The 22,010-nt window shown below is 49.4% G+C and overlaps 1 protein-coding gene across 5 annotated transcripts in view; it reads right to left on the reverse strand.

Moving 5' to 3' along the window:
* STX1A (syntaxin 1A) overlaps nt 1-17,720 on the reverse strand; it is a 182,337-nt gene extending 164,617 nt beyond the window's left edge. For 2 of the 5 annotated variants that reach the window (XR_012228954.1, XM_073565761.1), the window contains exon 1: nt 17,194-17,720. Coding sequence is in view for 3 of the 5 variants with exons in the window: in XM_073565761.1 (XP_073421862.1) it covers nt 17,194-17,223 (30 nt within the window). In the remaining 2 variants the exon portion in view is untranslated. The remainder of the gene's footprint in view (nt 1-17,193) is intronic. The other 3 variants (XR_012228955.1, XM_073565762.1, XM_073565760.1) reach the window with 2 other exon arrangements.
* Between the last annotated feature and the right edge of the window lie 4,290 nt (nt 17,721-22,010).

A 22,010-nucleotide genomic window follows, 5' to 3' on the forward strand; every position in this document is an offset into this window, starting at 1 on the left:
GGAGACAAACTGAGAAAAAAAAATCCAGAAAATCACATTGTCTGGTTTTTTTTCATTTTATTTGCATATTATGGTGGAAAATAAGTATTTGGTCAGAAACAAGCAATCAAGATTTCTGGCTCTCACAGGCCTGTAACTTCTTCTTTAAGAGTCTCCTCTTTCCTCCACTCATTACCTGTAGTAATGGCACCTGTTTAAACTTGTTATCAGTATAAAAAGACACCTGTGCACACCCTCAAACAGTCTGACTCCAAACTCCACTATGGTGAAGACCAAAGAGCTGTCAAAGGACACCAGAAACAAAATTGTAGCCCTGCACCAGGCTGGGAAGACTGAATCTGCAATAGCCAACCAGCTTGGAGTGAAGAAATCAACTGTGGGAGCAATAATTAGAAAATGGAAGACATACAAGACCACTGATAATCTCCCTCGATCTGGTGCTCCACGCAAAATCCCACCCCGTGGGGTCAGAATGATCACAAGAACGGTGAGCAAAAATCCCAGAACCACGCGGGGGGACCTAGTGAATGAACTGCAGAGAGCTGGGACCAATTTAACAAGGCCTACTGTAAGTAACACACTACGCCACCATGGACTCAGATCCTGCATTGCCAGACGTGTCCCACTGCTTAAGCCTGTACATGTCCGGGCCCGTCTGAAGTTTGCTAGAGAGCATTTGGATGATCCAGAGGAGTTTTGGGAGAATGTCCTATGGTCTGATGAAACCAAACTGGAACTGTTTGGTAGAAACACAACTTGTCGTGTTTGGAGGAAAAAGAATACTGAGTTGCATCCATCAAACACCATACCTACTGTAAAGCATGGTGGTGGAAACATCATGCTTTGGGGCTGTTTCTCTGCAAAGGGGCCAGGACGACTGATCCGGGTACATGAAAGAATGAATGGGGCCATGTATCGTGAGATTTTGAGTGCAAACCTCCTTCCATCAGCAAGGGCATTGAAGATGAAACGTGGCTGGGTCTTTCAACATGACAATGATCCAAAGCACACCGCCAGGGCAATGAAGGAGTGGCTTCGTAAGAAGCATTTCAAGGTCCTGGAGTGGCCTAGCCAGTCTCCAGATCTCAACCCTATAGAAAACCTTTGGAGGGAGTTGAAAGTCCGTGTTGCCAAGCGAAAAGCCAAAAACATCACTGCTCTAGAGGAGATCTGCATGGAGGAATGGGCCAACATACCAACAACAGTGTGTGGCAACCTTGTGAAGACTTACAGAAAACGTTTGACCTCTGTCATTGCCAACAAAGGATATATCACAAAGTATTGAGATGAAATTTTGTTGCTGACCAAATACTTATTTTCCACCATAATATGCAAATAAAATGAAAAAAAAACAGACAATGTGATTTTCTGGATTTTTTTTTCTCAGTTTGTCTCCCATAGTTGAGGTTTACCTATGATGTAAATTACAGATGCCTCTCATCTTTTTAAGTGGTGGAACTTGCACGATTGCTGACTGACTAAATACTTTTTTTCCCCACTGTATTTCATCCCTCCTACAAGTCAAAGATGGCTTTTATCTTCCACAGCTGCTGGACTGTACATAATTTACCTCAGCCAGGTGTTAGCGGGATCCTGCTCCCATACAGTGCGTGACTTTGATGTATCCTCTGAATATAAACTAAGCTACACAAATATCCAGACTCATTTATGTTCACACTGAGCTTAAAGCGACAGTTGCCACTTTTATGAGCTTTGCCCTTCCTGTCTGGCCTTGTGCATAAATGACTTTTCATTTTCTGTTAAAAATATCATAGTAATATAATAATGCATTACGTCCGATCTGTGGCAAAATAACCTTGATACCTAAAATGTGGGTACGATATCAGAATCACTTAAGGGAATCACCAATGTTCACAACAGCACAATAACTGCACATCAGAAGACACGTCCATCAACATGTTCACTTTAAAGGGAACCCGTCTTGTCTGACAATACTATTAACCTGCAGATATAAGGTTAATCTGCAGGTTAATAGCATTATGAAGGTGCCCAGTCGCTGAATGGAAAATTGGAAACACAGGAGAAAAGGAACTTTATTTCTCCTAGAAGCCGCCGGCTTTCAGTCATGTAGGAGGGCCCTGGAGCAAATACAAGCACTGAGAGCAGCGGCACATCCTGGCACTGACTAACAACTCGCTCTCTACTGGTGCACTACTAAGCTCAGTTAGTGCCAGGATGTGATTACAGCTGCCACTCTCAGTGCTGTGAGCAGTGACTGTCATTGCCCTAGGACATCCCTGCATGACTGAAACCCGGCAGAGCTGTGAGCAGTGAATGTCATTGCCCCAGGCCGCGCCTGCATGACTGAAAGCCGGCGGTGCTATGAGCAGTGACTGTCATTGCCCTGGGCCACGCCTGCATGACTGAAAGCTGGCGGTGCTGTGAGCAGTGACTGTCATTGCCCCAGGCCACTGCTATGAATAGGTCACCGAGGAGGATAGCAGGCCCAGGCTAAGCCATAGAAAACCAGAGAGGTTGGTAACTAAGCGGATTGCAGACCCCTGATCCTATCCACACAACTAGCAGGAGCCGTGGAGTGTACCTACGATGATCCTAGACGCCTCGGCACAGCCGGAGAGCTAAGCCTAAAGCAAGAAAGGGGAAATCTAAACTGCCCCGGAGCAGACCCCAAAGGAATAGATAGCCCCCCAACATATATTGTCGGTGAGGCAAGATGAAAACACAAACGCAGGCAGGAAAATAGACTGAGCAAACGATAGGGCCCACACTGACTAGACAGGACAGGAAAGGAAAGACACTGTCTGCAATCACGCAAAAAACCCTGCAAAAAGTCCATCACGTCTGAAGCACAAAAAACACTGAAGTCGCACGACTTTGCCCCCACTATATCACCAATCTGGTATATTCTGAAAGCAAAGAAAAAAGAGACCAATATAACAGGGGACAAAACAAACTGGCACAAGCAGTAACATATGGGCGGTGATTCAGTACAGCCCCAGTCGGAGCTGGCTGACCAGCGCAAAGCAGAGATAGACAAAACCAGATCAAATGCAAACAGAATAGTAAATGAACCACTTATCTGTACCATGCAGGGACAGAGCAGGAGACATCAGACCTCAGAAGGCACAGGAAGAATATCACCAGCAGGGATAGAGGGAGTCAGCTGTCTTAAATCCCAATCTGAAACCCCAGATCTCCAATCATCATCCTCATTATCAGGTGGCCAGCCTCTGTCAATCAGATCAGCTCCACTACCTCCAGTAACCACCAGAGGGAGCCCAGAAAGAGAACTCGCAACCCCTCTGTTAATCTGACCAGCTCCACTACCTTCAATAATAACCAGAGGGAGACCAGAAAGAGAATTCACAACAGTCCACGCCTGTATGACTGAAAGCCGACGGCGCTGTGAGCAGTGACTGCCATTGCTCCAGGCCACACCTGCATGACTGAAAGTCAGCGGCCCCAGGAGAAACAATGTTCATTGTCTCCCGTGTGCCACACTATCCGCACTGTGGCTGAGCACCTTTATAACACTATTAACATCCAAACTAATCCCCATATCTGCAGAGTAACAGTATTATCAGACATGACAGGTTCCATTTAAAGGGTTATTCCCCAAATCACAAAGGCAATAATTTAAAAGGAATCAGTCATCAGGTTCTTGCCACCTAATCTGAGATCAGCATAATGTAGGGGCAGGGACCCTGATTGCAGCGATGTTTCACTTACTGGGCTAGAGTAGTTTAATCAGCGCAAGGAGATTATCATTAGAGGACCAGTAAACCTACTGCTAGATATTCACACACCATCATGAACTTTGTTTAATCCATCCCCTACCAGTGATAGTCTGCTTTCTGTGATTTCTGTGCATGGGCAGAAAGCTCCCAGTCAGTGGATCAAGCGAGATTTGTACTTGGCTCTGTCTGGCAGTCTCATACACCTAATGTTCAGAGTTCCAGAAACCCAATGTCAGCATTGTGGTGAGTCCCACTGTTTGACCCCACAGCAGTCAGCAAGTTATCTCCTATGCTGTAAATAATTTGTGTTTTGTTTTTTTTTAATATCCCTTTAAGGCCGATGGCCTATTCTTCATGCATATATTTCAAATCTGCATACTTTGTCATACATGTTATGTTTGAGAACCAAATAACTGAATATTTGACAATTCAAAGTCAAGTGAAAAAACATTTCCAAACAATAAAACAATAATTTTTTAAACCTTTTTGTCTATTTTTTATTTTTCTGTAACCTTTAAATTCCTTAAAGGGAATCTGTGATGATGTTTTTGCACTATAATCTTTGAACATCATTATGTAGTAGCTGAGACACAGATTTCATGGACATGTCACTTATTAGGCTGTTTGTTCCATACAGTGAAGGTTTTATCACAAGGACATTATCACTGCTTGGACCACAGTGCACTAGAGCCCTGATCCGACCACTCCCCCTCCTCTGATAATCAGCTTGTTGTCAATAGACAACGGACACAATAAGCTGTGATGTGTGTGGGGTTAGCTTTCTGAGCTCTGCTCCATGCTACATCTAAAAATTCTGATTGTGTCAGAATGGCTGCACCCAGTATACTAAGTGATATATTGTTGTAATCAGGGTTTCTTTTCCTACATTATGTTGCTATCAAATGAGGTTGCAAAAACCTGCTGAAAGATTTCCCTTAAAAAAAAAATCTTTTGCTTTTTTTAGCTTTGGGACCCTTTAAACAAATGAATGGCTGATCATGTCATACAGTAAATGCATGAGTTAGGTCTACCAGAGTAAAAGTTTCTCTTTGATAACAGTGTGCCCCAGCAATGTGTGGCAAATCAGTGCATAGTTTACGGCAAATTGCTGCAGGTTCAACGTAAGTACAGATGAAATGTATAGGTGAAAAGTACAGGTGAAAGTATAGATTAAACGTATAGGTGAAAAGTACAGGTGAAAAGTATGGGTGACAAGTACAGGTGAAAAGTATGGGTGACAAGTACAGGTGAAAAGTATGGGTGACAAGTACAGGTGAAAAGTACAGGTGAAAGTATAGATGAAAAGTACAGGTAAAAAGTACAGGTGAAAGTACAGGTGAAAGTATGGGTGACAAGAACAGGTGAAAGTATAGATGAAAAGTATAGGTAAAAAGTTCAGGTGAAAAGCATGGGTGACAAGTACAGGTGAAACATACATGAGAAAAGTACAGGTGAAAAGTATATGTGAAAAGTACAGGTGACCGTATAGATGAAAAGTACAGGTGAAAAGTATAGCTGAAAAGTACAGGTGAAAGTATAGATGAAAAGTACAGGTGAAAAGTATGGGTGACAAGTACAGGTAAAAAAATACAGGTGAAAAGTGTTAGGGCTGGCGGAAGGCACCTAATTATAAATAATAGTAGGTGCGTTCGCAGCCCGGGGTCCACCGTGCAGAGGTGGTACACTGCTGCTAGGTAATGGCGGAAGAATAGAGCGGCGTGAAAACAGTCACACGTGGGTTACGTCACCCAGTGTGAACAGGAGTGAACTCTGTTGACTCACAGAGCCGCACAACCGCTGAACGCAAATACCGGAGCCTTTTTAGCTCACAGAGCCCGGCCAAAAAGCGCACAGAAAGCCGCCACAGAACTCTACCCCAAGGACACGTTGTTAGAGTTTCTCTAGGCCCTCTGAGCGCACGGCGTCGCTGCCGCGAACGCCGCTATAGACGCTGGCTACGGAGTGTAGAGCACGTGCACTGAGGCGTGCTGAGTCACTGATGGGGACTAATGCCTGACTCCGACTTTGCCCTACCTACACCTAAGCCTGGGCACTAGCAGGCTAGGCTGTACAACACATGCGTACCAAGGGTAGGGGTTTCATAATGAGTCAGTCACCAGAGACATTCATACGTGCATACCCCACTCACTTCTCATAGTCTGAAAATACAGTGTATACTAGCGCATGGCCGAGCGGCCATGCGAACCTTTTATAGCCGTGCGCGGCCGGGACCTTCCTGGCTTCTCGGATGGGCCAATCCGAACACGTGCAGCACCTGAGCACGTGACCTTCGATCTCCAATAAGACATCACTCCACGGGCATGCTCAGTGGCTCGACATGGGGACTTAGTCCCTGGAGAAACTCGCTGCTGAGCAGCATGCATTGCCAAAGCTGTGCCAGAGGTGGCAGCAGGAAGCTAACCTACGGAGCTGGTCAGGGCAGAGCGCCGGGACCGTCGAGTTTGCTGAGCAACCTCCTCTGCGGCTGGGGAAGAATGGGAAACCGCCGGAGGCAAGGCTCGGGATCCCCGCTGTGCAGCGACGCCTAACATTACCCCCCTCCTAGGGCCCCCCTCTCTGAGCCTCGCTCCGCTCGAATTCCGCAATGAGAAGTGGAGCGTGGATGTTCTCCACTGGTTCCCAGGACCGAGCCTCTGGACCATGACCCTTCCAATCCACCAAATAAAACTTTTTGCCCCGCATCATCTTGCATCCCACAATGGCATTGACCTCAAACTCGTCAGACGACAGGTCTGATGTCCCGGCAGATGGCTCAGAAAACCGGGACATGTGAACCGGCTTAAGGAGGGACACATGAAACATGTCAGAAATAGCCAAGTGTGGTGGAAGGGCCAGGCGGTAGACCACAGGATTGATCTGCTCGAGGACCTTGAAAGGGCCAATATAGCGCGGTGCGAACTTAGCGGATTCAGCCCGCAGCCTGATGTTTCGGGCAGAAAGCCACTCTAAGTCGCCAGGGGCGAAGGTCTGAGCAGGACGCCTGTGCATCAGCGGAGGCCCTCATTCTCTCCTTGGAGGCCTGAATAGCATCCTGTGTGCGATCCTAAATGTCACCTGCCTCCACCGCCCAGTCTGTCACCTTAGAGTCGGTGGATGACGGGCACGGGCATGGGCACGGGGACGCGTGGATGCTGGCCGTAATTTAAGAGGAATGGGGTCTGACCGGTGGAGTCGGCTACAGCATTGTTCAAAGCGAACTCCGCCCACGGCAGCAAGGATGCCCAGTCATCCTGCCTGGCCGAGATAAAATGTCGCAGATATGTCACCATGGTCTGATTGGCTCTCTCAACCAACCCATTCATCTCGGGATGATAGGCCTAGGAGAGATTTAGCTCGATGCTGAGCAGAGAACAGAGCTCTCTCCAGAAGCGAGACGCAAACTGAGGACCCCAGTCGCTGACAATCTTATCCGGCATGCCGTGCAGGTGGAAGACAACGCTGCCAGGCCCCGTGCACAAGGCAGCCGCGAGAGTGGCACCAGATGCACCATCTTGGAGAAATGATCGGTGACCACCCAAATGACAGTGCTGCCACTGGACTTGGGCAGACCCACCACAAAGTCCATACCGACCATCTCCCAGGGCCTGTCCGCTACCGGCAGGGGATAGAGTAACCCAGGGAGGACCGATTCTGGGCGCAAGAGACGCACGCCTGAATATAGTCCCTGACGTCACGGGCCATATGCAGCCACCAGTACGTCCTTGCCAGGAGATCAGAGGTCCGTTTGGTCCCAAAATGTCCCCCCACGCTGGACGAATGAGCCCAAGAGAGGACCTCCGGTCGCAGATGGGCAGGAACAAAAGTTTTGCCCGGAAGTACCGACTCGAGAGCAACCGGAGCCACGGTCCTCAGGCTCTCCGATGGGACTATCAGCCAAGGCTCCTCCTCCGATGACACCACGGAGCGAGAAAGAGCGTCGGCCCGGACGGTCTTCTCCCCGGAGAGAAAATGCAGGGTGAAATGGAATCGGGAGAAGAACAAGGACCATCTGGCCTGGTGAGAATTCAGCCGCTGGGCTGTCTGTAGATAGACCAAATTTTTGTGGTCGGTGAACACCTGGAAAAGGTGGCGAGCCCCCTCCAGGAGGTGTCTCCACTCTGAGAAGGCCAGCTTTATTGCTAGCAACTCCCTGTCCCCGATGGAATAATTCCTCTCCGCCGGCGTGAAGGTCTTAGAGAAGAAGAAGCATGGGTGCTTTCGACCTTGCGAGTCCTTCCGGAACAGGACCGCTCCAGCACCGACAGATGAGGCATCCACCTCCAGAATGAAGGGCTTATCTACATCGGGGCGATGTAGAATGGGAGTGCTAGCAAAGTGGGATTTAATTGAAGCGAAGGCCTTGGAGACAGTTTCCAACCACAGTTTGGGGTTTGCACCCTTCTTGGTGAGGGCTACCAAGGGCGCTACCAAAGTTGAGAAATGGGGAATGAATTGGCGATAGTAATTTATGAACCCCATAAAGCGCTGCACCGCTTTGAGAGAGTGGGGTTCTTGCCAATCCATCACCGCCTGTAGTTTGGCAGGATCCATGGCCAAACCCTGGGCAGAGATGATGTAGCCCAGGAAAGGCAATGACTCCTGCTCAAACACACATTTCTCCAACTTGGCATAAAGGGAGTTTTCCCGCAGGAGATCGAAAACTTTGCAAACATCTCTCCGGTGGGAGTCAATATCTGGAGAGTAAATGAGAATTTCGTCCAGATAGACTACTACCGAGGTGGTAAGCATATCCTGGAAGATATCGTTCACAAAGTCTTGGAAGACGGCTGGAGCATTACATAGCCCGAAGGGCATTACCAGGTATTCATAGTGCCCGTCTCTGGTGTTAAATGCCGTCTTCCATTCGTCCCCATCACGGATGCGAATCAGGTTATAGGCTCCCCGCAGATCAAGCTTAGTAAACACTCTCGCTCCCCGTAGCCTATCAAACAGTTCTGATATCAGGGGCAGAGGATATTTGTTCTTAACGGTTATGGCGTTAAGACCCCTGTAATCGATGAACGGACGTAATTCTCCATTCTTCTTTTGGACTAAGAAGAATCCCGCTCCCGCTGGAGACACCGACTTCCTAATGAATCCTCTTGCCAGATTCTCCCTGATATACTGAGACATGGCCTCTGTCTCTGGGAGAGATAGGGGGTAGACCCGACCCCGAGGAGGCTCAGCACCGGGCAAGAGGTCAATAGGGCAGTCGTAAGGGCGGTGCGGCGGAAGGGTCTCTGCCGCCTTCTTGGAGAAAACGTCTGCATACTGCTGATACGGCTTGGGAAGCGAGGAGAGATCTGTGGGAACCTCAGAGGTAGCGACCTGTACGCAGTCCCTCAGACACCTACCCTCGCAGGACTTGCTCCAACCGAGGATTTTTCCCAAGGACCACTCTATGTGAGGAGAGTGAAATCGTAGCCAGGGAACCCCTAGGAGGACCTGGTCGATACCTTCGGGCATAACAAGAAGAGACAGCATCTCCTGATGAGAAGGAGACAGTGAGAGTCTCAGTGGAGCCGTCTGGTGGGTGATTTGGGCCTGGAGTGTCGCACCATTCACCACTCTGATAGTGACTGGTTGAGGTAGTAGGACCAGGGGGATTGCGTGTTGTTGGGCGAAGGCAGACGACATGAAATTGCCCTCCGCACCAGAGTCCACGCAAACCTCCACAATCAAAGTGGAAGAATTGAACTCTAATGCCCCTTTAAGCAGGAGCTTGGAGGAGAAAGTCGCTGTGTCTAGTAGGCCCCCTCCGATAACCACTAGACGTGAGCGTTTCCCGACCGCTGTGGGCACTGGATAGCAACGTGCCCAGTCTGCCGACAACGGAAAAAGACTGGAGATACCCGCGCAGGCCGGGACTTGGACCCCGTGCGGGACACCTCCATGTCCTCTGGAGGCTCGGGCGGCTGACCGGGAGATTCCAGCGGTCTAGCAAAATTTGGAGCCAACCTATATCATTGGCTGGACTTGGAGCGCTCCAGCCCTCGCTCGGTGAAGCGAATGTTAATGCGGGTGGAGACCATAATGAGCTCCTCCAAAGTGGTGGGCACCTCCCTGGTAGCCAGGGCGTCTTTGACATGATCAGCCAGGCCTCTCCAGAATATAGGTATGAGAACCTTATCTGGCCACTCCAGCTCGGAGGCCAGAGTTCTGAAGAGGATGGCATACTGGCTGACCAGAGATGGACCCTGGGTTAGGGCCAGCAACTGAAGTGCGGTGTCGTGCGTGACCCGAGGCCCCAGGAACACCTGCTTCAGAGTGAGCAGAAAATGGGTGGCACTCTGTACCAGGGGATCACCACGCTCCCACAGCAGGGTGGCCCACTCCAAGGCCCTGCCCGACAGGAGGGAGATGATAAATCCCACTTTGGCCCGCTCAGAGGGAAATCGTGTGGCCAGCAACTCCAGGTGAATGGAGCACTGACTCACGAAACCCCTGCATGATGCACTATCACCCGAGAACTTCTCGGGCAGCGGGAGGCGAGACAAGGTCAGGACAGGACTGGCAGTGGAGGCACAAGCGACAGCCTCTGTAGCTGCTTGAACAGCGACCGAGGTAACATCCGCAGGTGAGGTGGAACGCTCTAGCGCTGCCAACCTACCCTCCAGCTGCTGGATGTACCTGTGCAGTCGTTGTTCGTCCGCCATTACTAGCCAGACCCTGGCGCTAGTATAATGTTAGGGCTGGCGGAACGCACCAAATTATAAATAATAGTAGGTGCGTTCGCAGCCCGGGGTCCACCGTGCAGAGGTGGTACACTGCTGCTAGGTAATGGTGGAAGAATAGAGCGGCGTAAAAACAGTTACACGTGGGTTACGTCACCCAGTGTGAACAGGAGTGAACTCTGTTGACTCACAGAGCCGCACAACCGCTGAACGCAAATACCGGAGCCTTTTTAGCTCACAGGGCCCGGCCAAAAAGCGCACAGAAAGCGGCCACAGAACTCTACCCCAAGGACACGGGGTTAGAGTTCCTCTATGCCCTCTGAGCGCACAGCGTCGCTCCCGCGAACGCCGCTATAGACGCTGGCTACGGAGTGTGGAGCACGTGCACTGAGGCATGCTGAGTCACTGATGGGGACTAATGCCTGACTCCAATTCTGCCCTATCTACACCTAAGCCTGGGCGCTAGCAGGCTAGGCTGCACAACACATGTGTACCAAGGGTAGGGGTTTCATAATGAGTCAGTCACCAGAGACATTCATACGTGCATACATCACTCACTCCACATAGTCTGTAATTACAGTCTATCTTAGCGCATGGCCGAGCGGCCACCATGCAAACCTTTTATAGCCGTGCGCGTCCGGGACCTTCCTGGCTTCTCGGATGGGCCAATCCGAACACGCGCAGGACCTGAGCACGTGACCTTCGATCTCCAATGGGAGATCACTCCACGGGCATGCTCAGTGGCCCGACATGGGGACTTAGTCCCTGGAGAAACTCGCTGCTGAGCAGCATGCATTGTCATAGCTGTGCCAGAGGTGACAGCAGCAAGCAAACCCACGGAGCTGGTCTAGGCAGAGCACTGGGACCATTGAGTTTGCTGAGCAACCTCCTCTGTGGCTGGAGAGGAATGGGAGGCTGCCGGAAGCAAGGCTCGGGATTCCTGCTGTTCAGCGACAGGAACCCGACGCCTAACAGAAAAGTATAGATGAAAAGTACAGTGCACTGCAACTGTACTTGCTGTGGATCCCAGGCAATCCCTTGTAAACCGCTTCCAGTTTTGAACTGCGGTTCTTGGCCACATGGCATGCTACTGCCATTATCCTCAATGTGTGAGCTCAGGCTTACACAACAACATATTTGAACATCTACACCTATATCCTTAGTGCCATTTGAAAAGGTGTATTTCAATTAACAGCAAATATTAAGTACACTGAATGCACTCTTTTTATCTATGGCAATAATTCTGATTTTTGGGGAGACAGATAGATCCCAGGATCCCACCTTCCTTCACTGTACATAGTATGAGAATGGACGATCCGACTTCCACAACCATTACTAAATAAGAGAGTGCTGAAATGGGTCATGCCTTTCTTTGCGCTGAGTCTATCTAGTTACCTGGGTAAAATAACAATATATTTTATCAGCACGCAGCACCAGACATGTAACAGCCTCGGAAATATATGTATTTAATATTCAAGAATACAGTTGGGAAGGGATAAATAAAAAAGGGGAGAAGCCAGCACTGCTTGTGGTCAGAACGCAATACATAAAGTGCATACGCACATATTAATTTCTTACTGTATTGCTGGTCAGGAGAGTGTGGAGGTTAAACCTGAAATGTCTATTTCCAGACGTGGTCAGCCTTTCCTGGCTCCATGGGAATGATTCAGAAACGCTTCAGGTACAGTTTGCATTTAATGTGGTTTTGCTTTTAATACATTTAGGAGGCCGTAATGGCACAGCGAATATAAAAAACGTAGAGTAGGACTGCCCCATATGAGATTGCCTTGGCGTGGCGGGGTGGCTCAAATGATTGATCAATTTTTTGCTAATTGTCTCATTTTGAAATACAGTTAGAAATCAGTATGTGCCTATGCACTTTATGTATTGCGTTCTGACCACAAGCAGCGCTGGCTTCTCCCCTTTTTTACTTGAAGTTGGGAAGGGATGCAGGACCTCTGGGTTATTTGGCCTGTACATTGTACAAAAATGTGGTTAGGTTACAATATACAGTATCGATCGAAAGGATGGACACACTCGTCTCTTCAGTGGTTTCCTTGTTCATATTGGAATGGGCTTCTTTGCCTCATCTCTGTTGTACAACTCATCCCAATCTTGCAGTCAGGCAATTGCAGAGGCCATGTCATCTGATGCAGCACTCCTTCCATCTCCATCTTGGTCACATAGTCCTAACACAGCTTTGTGGTGAGTTTTAGGTCGCTGTCCTGTTGCCACAACAAATGATTGTCCCAGTAAGTGCAAATCAGAAGGGGTAGCACATGGTTGCTGAATGCTGTGATAGCCATGTTGGGTGAGTGTGCACTCCACACCATTACACCTTCCCCTTCTCCGTGTTCCACGGTGGGAACCACACGTGTAGAAATCAGCCACTCACCTTAATCATAGAATCATAGAATCGTAGAGTTGGAAGGGACCTCCTGGGCCATCTGGTCCAACCCCCTGCTCAAAGCAGGATTCGCTAAATCATCCCAGTTAGATGTCTGTCCAGCCTCTGTTTGAAGACTTCCATTGAAGGAGAACTCACCACTTCTCGTGGCAGCCTTTTCTGTGTCTTTCAAAAACATCACAGTTGGTGCAAAAAAATCTCAAATTTTCACTCCTCAGACCACAGTCCAGATTTCCACGGGTCTACTGTCAAGTCCTTGTGTTGGTTGCTCCAGACACAATTCTTCTTCTAGTTCGTGGTGCTCAGCAGTGAGTTCTTTGCTTACTGCAGTCTCCTCCGGACTGTTAATATTGAGATATGTCTGTGCATCATTTATGAGGGCTGTTATCTGACGTGCTATCAATTTGTGGTTTCTTCTTGTTATCCTCAGCAGCTGAGGTAATTCCTGGTTTTTCTTTCCTATGGTGGTTCTCATGAAAGCCAGTTTCATCATTTTTATCATATCAATTAGTGGTTTTCATGACTACTCAAGGATACCTTCAAGGTTCTAGCAATTTTCTTAATTTACCTTTATGTCTTAAAGTAATGATGGACTGTTGTTTCTCTTTAGTTTGGTGGTTCTTTCCATATTTTGCCTCTAAACATTTGTGGATTTGGGCTGAGCACTGTATGGAAATGTATAACAACACTGTCTCTGCAAAACACACAAGATGGTCGCAAACGCTTTCTGAAGGCTGGTGATTCTACACATGAACTCTTGACGAGACACACCATACCTGTTTATTGCATGCCATTCCAGATCATTACCTGGTGAAACTGCTTGAGAAAATGCTAAAGACGGGGTTCACATGACCAGTTTTTCCATCTACGTGAAAAATGGACTGGTTATGCCGATCAGATTTTATTCAAGGTTTGATCAGAGTGGCATAAGATTTTTTAATAAGTGGAGTGAGAAAAAAACGTCTGATTTTTTTCAAGGACCCATAGACTTGCATTGTCAATTTTGATCTGACCCCCCCCGGATCAAAATCGGACATGTCTCCCAATCCTTTCCGTGGACCACTCAGTGGACTTCAGCCTGCTCTGCTGCCTTCAGCCTGAATCTACAATGTGCATAGGCCTAGATGAACGAGGAAACCATTACATCAGCAGATGACTCCAACCTTTTGACCAGTACTGTATATGGCAAAATACGGTAACACCCATGAAAAATTGCAAATCAATAACCACCAGTCCACATTTTCGTACAATGTACAGGTCAAATAACGCAGAAGCCGCGTAGCTCTTCCCAAGTGTACGCTTGAATTTTAAATTAATATATTTCCATGGCCGTTACATGACACCGCAGTATTAACAAAACCCTACGGTATAATAAGAGATGACAAATAAGGCTGCAGAAATCTCAGTGCAGTCACTTACACATGGTCAGCGATATTCCATGTCTTCAGATGGAGCAGAATCTATGAGGAATGTGCTAGGTATGCAAATATACCTTAATTAGTGCACCGGGAGAGGGGTAGGGCGGATATTAACTAGTGCTTAAAGGTACGGGATAATGTGTTATTAGACGGATCTGGAGGACGGTATATATTTATAGCTTGGCTTTGGTTATATCATTCAGATGTGGTAGAGCTGAGTTTGTCAGATATAAAAAATGCTGAGCATGTTGTGTGTCAGTATGTATACCCATTTTTTTTTTTCATTCAGTTTAGGACTAGACATTGTGGCGTGCCAAATTATTTTTTGCTTGCCAGCCAACAAATAAGATCTAATTGCGGCACGTAATACAGACTTTAAGGAGTATACATCAGGTACAGATGTTTTATCGGATAGCACTCGGACCAATGTTATAGTATGGGGCAGTGCTGATGCAAAATATTTCTGACTTACAGAATCTGTCAGTGCAACAAGTCGTAGTCATGCTGAAATCGAATGCCACTTATTCAAGTCTATGGGAGCGTGGAAAACATCCGGCTGCACTCGGATGACATCTGAGTGCAGTGCGATTTGCGCAGACTGACGGAAAGCAGATGGAGACATTTTGTCATTTTGTTCTCCATCTTCTCCTCATAGTGTGCTCCGATTCTCTCACCCGAGAGAACCAGACCACACTATGCTGAGCCTCGGATCAAACTCTGTTCCGAGTGTCACTTGCCAAATTGGCTCGATTCTCTCTGGTGACCGTAGCCTTATAGTAAAATCCAAGCTTTCCAAATCTGTTTTGTACAAAAGACCATTGGGAAAGTGCTGCAAGGAGTTAAATAATGGGTCCAGCTCTGCTACATCTGTATGTAACAAAGACTATTTACTAATATGTGTAAAGAAGAGTAAATACAACAACTTCCTTTCTTATTTTAAATGGCCAAGTTCAATAATGCAAAGCCGCCATGGACTTAGCATTAATGTGCCGGGTAACCTTTCACGAGCAATGTAAATGCAGCACTCCTCTCCCATAGAAATGGATAAGCTTAGGGGACAACGTCTGCACTGTAATGTGACAGCGATCCAGCATGTATACCGCCTGCAGCACACAGGCGTGACTGGCATGTAAGAGCCAGGTCTCTGCACTACAGCACATCTACATGCCACAGCCTGACCGAGGTCCAGTCTGGAACGCTGACACTAGTTGTAGGTATAAAACCCAATGGTCTGAACAGCGGCCGATCTATACCGCCCTGTACTTACTGTAATAGTGGCTCTGCTGTGTAGTCACAGATACATGCATGCAAACACCGCGCTGCCATTTCACAGGGAGGGGGAGGTGAATGCACAGCGCAGATGGCATTGCTAGGGGAATTTAAATCTATAGGAGTCATGGGTGCAGAAGGCTGCAGAAGAGCATTACCGGCGCACTTGGCATTCACTTGCACTGTGGGATCTCATTTTTTTGTCACCAGCTATGATGAAACCCCCCCCCATATAAACATGGGCATTCGGGGGTCTTCAGACCAGCAGGGCAGGGCATTGAAGATACAATAGTAGGATCCATGATTAGATCCAAAGAATATTGGGGAAAAAAATAAAAAAAAATGTGGCTAAAAATATATTTCAGACGAAGACGATGAACTCTTGGGTCAAATATTGGAGATGAAGGAGCCAGGAGACTGATGGAAAGTAGATCTGACAGGTCGGATACTTGCAGCCGTGACTTGGAGGCTATGGTTTGTATTTGGGTTTTATGGTGGAATGAAGAAAATCTATTTCTCAAGAAGAGCACGCAGAAATGGAAAAGGGCGGAGAATGGCGCGTTTCGCATGAAATCCTCTGCACGCGCAGGAGACAACGGGGGCTAATATTCGGAAGCCTAGCTGGTCAACGCCATCTGAATATTACTATGTGTTCCCTGTGGCTCTCCATCTGATTAAGGACTACATCTCCCAGCATGCCTCGTCTGACCGCGTCTCGGGGCGTGATGAATGCTGCGGTTCTGCAGCAGCTTAGGGAACGGTGGCGTGCGGCTACTAACCGATATGTCACCTAGTCAGGACTTCAAAACACTAATTGAAAGCTGGTTGTAAGCAACAGGCATCTGTTACCCTGTAATTATAGGTTGTGGTGTGCTGCAAGCGGTGGAGAGGAGGACGAGGGAGGCGACTACCCTGACAGCAGCGCACACAATATATCAGAGCCCCGCTCCGTCACATAAGGCAGCCAGAGCTGAATATAGAATGGATATTTAAAGGTGACACTTCATATGGAGCCGATGATCTGGATCACATCCTGCTAACGAGCCAGCAGCGTGTGATGCGAGACGTTTAACCCTCCAAAAATGCAAAGGGGCGATTAATAAAAACCGTACAGAACGCAGCAGAATGAAGTTAGACGGAGACACTGAAGTCTAGAAAGTAGCTGCAGTGCTGGTCGTTATCTGCTCCATTGCAGGATTGGGCACGTAGATGACTGGCTGGATGTGGATGGTCCTTGGACAATTTTATGGTGCCCATTTGTAATAATGATCATTTTTCGCCATCACGCCCAACCACAGGTGATAACCTCCTAGTAACGGCCAAAAATACCGACTATCTACTTCTCATCTATTTCTGATGGTAATCGTTATTATAACAGGTTTCCAAAATGTTTAATACAGCTCATGTTTCGCCATCACGCCCAACCACGGGTGATAACCTCCCATTGATGGCCAACTATCGACTTGTCACCTTCTTCTGATGGCCGTCATCATTTCCGCCAGGCTTTGGTAGGATTAGTCTGATCTGTCCCTGCTTCATGGCATGAGGAATAGACACAGCCCTAAAAATGCAATAATCATCAGAGACCATGAAAAATACCAACCACCTTGTAGCCTGCAGATGATGCCATGCTCCCCGGGCATTCCCCCATGTCTGGGCACCTCTGAGGGGGCAACAAGTACAGGGTAAGCAGGAGGGCTACTCACAGCACGCAGCTCCCGGGTGCGATCCTTCATCCTCACCCCCTCAGACGGCTATCGGGCGATCTGGTCGGAGCCGAGCGGTGACAGATCTCTGCTGGAGCTCTCGCTAGGGCGGGCTGGCTCTCGGCGTCTAGCGCTCACACTGGATGGACATCTTATGGATGAAGACAGGTCAGGGGTCTGTATATACTCTCGGCTTCTGAGCGATCCGGTCTGTCAGACAGGCCGCCCACACATGCTGCACTGGATCGGATGGCTACAGATGGCTGACCTGCATGCTGCCCCTCTAGCACAAAGCAATCACATCCCGTGTGCTGAGCCCAGCGCTCTGCTGCGATCACATCCTCCCCTATCAGTCCGGGGATTGTGGGTAGAGGTGGGGCGTCTGCTGCTCTGTGTGCACGGTGTGCTCCTCGCCAGCCTGTGTGTATGGGAGACATCACTGGTCCTACCCCGGGAGTGCAGGCTGAGCCCTAGGAGCTGGCCATGGTGCTGAGCACCATCATGTCTGCATGCAAGAGTCACAGTGCAGCTCAGCGCATAGGAGAAAGCCATGCAGACAGAACAAGACTGCTACCATCCAGCCCCAACCATAGAAACAGGCATGGGGTCTGCTGGGGAGAGGCCAAAATCACCTGCACACAAAATCTAGCGCAAGAAAACCATTGTGAGTGAAAATAATAAAAGATAAGGGATACTGCTGTGGCAGGTACGCGGGATGCAGTGACGAGACACGAGACCGATTGAACTTCCAGTAATAACTTTTATGGTTTGATGCCGGTAGCGCTTTCCTAAGCAACCAAACAAAATAACAGCAATTGTCCTCGCAGCGACCCAATACAAGCAAACACTGGTTATAAGAACACGACTACTCCGGCAAAGGCCGGTCACTATAGGGCCGCGATATAGCCGACTACGGGTCCTTAGTTATGTAGTGTCACTTATCCGTCCTGACGTCCCTCGGCATCCTGGACGATGGTGCTTCGGCGTCGCAGCTGCTAGGCCCAGCTGCTGAGGATCTGGCATAGTCTTCGGGTGTTCCGACGCCCAGGCGAAGCAGGGGCAAAACAGGCCCCAGAAGGGTTCTTTGGCGGAGTGTTCCCCGGTAGAGACAGCGGGACACCACCAGGGAGTGGGAGAGTCGAGACCGCAGCCCCTGAACGGGGACAGGCAGCGGCGGGGCTGAGTGGCGGTTGGTAGGCCACCGACGCAGCCAGCGGCTGCACTAGGGAACCCGTGGAGGGCGTCGGGCTGGCCCTTGCCACGGACTGGAGCGGGGCGGTGGCGGCTGTGAGCGGCAATGGACAAGCCGCAGCTGCGGTCAGGAGTGAAGCGGCAGTGGCTGCAGGCAGCAGCGGGCAGGCCGCAGCCGCGAGCTGGAGTGAGGCGGCAGCGGCCACCGGTGACTGCGGCCAGGCCGCAGCCACGAGCTGGAGTGAGGCGGTAACGGCTGCGGGTGGCTGCGGGCAGGCCGCAGCCGCGAGCTGGAGTGAGGTGGCAACGGCTGCGGGCTGGAGTGAAGCAGCGGTCTTCTGTCAGTCGGCTCGGCACCGACTTTCTGTAGTCCACCGTGAGTCTCCCTCCTGTCGCTGTCCTCCTCTCTGGTTTCTGCTCATGATTCTTGCTCCCTGGTGCTCCCACGGTCTCCTGCTCCTTCTCTCCCGTTTTTCTGACTGGCGTCCTCTGCCCCTTTTATATAGGCTCCGCCCCCAACCATCCTGTCAGTCTCAGCGGTCCGTCCCCTAACTCTGCCCCCCGGAAACAGACCCCCTGGGAACTTAGATGACGGTCCCCTTGGTTCCGGCCCGGACACTCGGCGGGGGCCCTTCCTCCTACACTGCTGTAAAAAAAACATTTCACCAATGGGCATCACATCGGAGATTGCAACTTTAAAGGGTATCTGTCAGCCCATTTTTGCTCTATGATCTGCGGCCACCGCTATCAGGGGCTTATCTACAGCATTCTGTAATGCTGTAGATAAGCCCCTGATGTAACCTGAAAGATAAGAAACATGAGTTAGATTATACTCACCCAGGGGTCCGATCCAATGGGTGTCGCGATCTGGTCAGACGCCTCCCATCTTCTAGCGATTACTTCCTCCTTCTTACTTCTGCCGCAGCTCCTGCACAGGTGTACTGATTTGCGCTGTTGAGGGCAGAGTAAAGTACTGCAGTGGGCAGGCGCCGGACCTCTCTGACCTTTCCCGGCGCCTGGGCACTGCAATACTTTACTCTGCCCTCAATAGTGCAGACATAGTACGCCTGCGCAGGAGCCACAGCAGAAGTAAGAAGGAGGACGTCAACCCTAGAAGATGGAAGGCGCCGGACCGCGACACCCACTGCACCCGACCACGCCCCCCGGTGAGTATAATCTAAGGCCTCTTTCACACATCAGGTTTTCGCCTTCAGGCGCGATCCGGCGCTTTTGACAGAAACCGGATCCGGCGAAATGCAATGCCGGATCCGGTTTCCCCCCCATTGACTTGCATTTGCGCCGGATCGCGCCGGATGGCCATGCGTTTCATCCGGTTTGCGCCGGATCCGGCAATGTGTCGCAATGTGTCGCGATCCGGCGTCTGGAAAAAACGTCTACTGTAACGTTTTTTGTCTCCGGCGAAAAAGCCGGACACGCCGGATCCGGCGCGTCCGGCTTTTTCACACAATGAAAGCCTATGAGCGCTGCAATGCGCCGGATCCGGCGAAAGCCTGATCCGGCGGCCGGATCCGGTTTTTTGGTCTGAGCATGCTCAGTAGCTCTGCCCACAAGACATATATAAAAGCAAGACAGTGGGACCCACAGCCACACCCAACATGCCACCCAAGACAGCAACCAGGCGCAGGAGAAGGCAGGAGACATCTGCAGCAGCACCATCAGCACCACCCCAATTGGAGCAGCATGCTGAACAACGGGAGGGGAGTCCAGCAGCAGATGAGAGACGGTAATTATCAAATCACCCATTCCTCCAAACTAGGGCTATTGAATATCAAGATATTCATTGGCCCTTTGTTTCTCTTTATTCAACAGCCGCCCAATAGATGCAGCAGCAGCAGCAGAAGCAATGGCAGCAGCTGGAACACCACCCACAGGCATGGAGTGTGGCCACCAGGAAGACAGCACATCATCTTCTGGGAGCCCTCCCTCGCATCGTCAGCATTTGATGGTAAGTTTTTATTTCCAAAATCCATCATCTCTGTAATATATGTCTATTCATGGCCTTTTATTTCAAAACAGGAATCACAAGATGAAGAGGAGCTCCCAGAAGAAGAAGGAAGGGGTGGACAGACACCTGGAGTGGGCTCACAATTGGTAAGTTTTTTGCATCAAACGCAGAAACACAACATCACACTACACACAACACATAGAAAACAATGTTCTGCAGACCACACACAGCAAACAAATGCCTACATCCAAAGACCTAACTTTTTTTGTTTTCTTCTCTAGTCTTCCCAATCTGGTGCTTGGCCAAGAGGTCCTCGCAGTGCCTCCCAGGGTCGTCGGCGACAGCAACGCGGCGGTCACCAGCGTGTAAGTATAAATATTTTTGCTTTTTTTTTTTGCACTTTTTATTTCATTTCTTTTGTGGAGGCTAATTATGTTATTTTTGTCTTTTTCTTTAACAGCCTTCACAGCGTGCTCCCGACTCTGACGTTGAGGATGGAGGGATTGATGTGGACCGCCTCATCGATCTCGTCAGAGAAAGGGAGCCGCTCTGGAATATGGCTGACCGCCGCCACGCTGACCTGATCGTTACCCGACGACTCTGGGAGGAAATCTGTTCGCTCCTTGTGGGACGCTGGGAGGACCTCGATGTTCGGGCCCAGATTACAGAGCGTAAGTATATACAGTACCGGTTGCTTGATTTAAACCAGTGTTTCCCGAACTCCAGTCCTCGTGGTCCCCACGGATCATGTGTTCAGGATTTCTATTTTCTATGGAAATCCTGAAAACATGACCCCTGGGGACCATGAGGACTGGAGTTTGGGAAACACTGATGTTGTATACTAACCACTCCTTTCTCGTTTCAGGGAACAGAATTGTGAATCGGTGGCGGTCTGTGAGAGATCGTTTCAAGAAGGAGTTCAATAAAGAGATGCGGGCCCCGAGTGGATCTGGAGGACGCAGGAGCAAGTACAAGTACGCAGAAGCCCTGTCGTTCCTCCGGGAAACAATGGTCACCAGAAGGTAAATATTACACACCACATGTGAAAAAAAATGTTAGATGTAAATTTTTTTTTCAGCCAGGGCCATACCATGTCAGTATTTTAATTGTTTTTTTTTCTCTTTATTCCACAGCACGGTGAGCAGCACTCGGGAGCCGGCACGATTGGACCCTTCTGAGGCGATCCCTGAGGAGACCGGCACCGAGGGACACTTCGACCGCCCCGGTACATCTGCACCTTCCCAGCCTTCCAACACATTCGACCCATCTGTCCCATCCACCAGCACAGGAGCATCGTGGCCGCCTACATTACATGAAGCTGCTGGTGAGGAGATCGCTTTCCCTTTACCCCACCCTTCTGCCCCTGCCACCTCTAGTACACCTGCGGGTACTGGGCGGCAGCAGCAGAGGGGTCAGGAAAAGACTTATGCGCCAGAGTTCTTGCATCTGAATGCATCTTTCCAGAACTGTCTAAAAGTCTTGTCAGAGCAAATCTCCGCAGGCTATCAGCAGATCAACTCCAGCATTCTGGAGGTGAAGACACTTCTGCAAACCATGCATTCAGAAGCAAAATCTTCGCCAAACCACACCTTTTTCAGGTCTGTTGTGGAGCGCATGGAAACGCTCTCTCCTGCCCAGCAGATGCATGTAATGCATTCAT

This window comes from Dendrobates tinctorius, unplaced genomic scaffold (genome assembly GCF_039654945.1).
Source record: "Dendrobates tinctorius isolate UK_male_01 unplaced genomic scaffold, ASM3965494v1 ptg000016l, whole genome shotgun sequence".
NCBI lineage: Eukaryota > Metazoa > Chordata > Amphibia > Anura > Dendrobatidae > Dendrobates > Dendrobates tinctorius.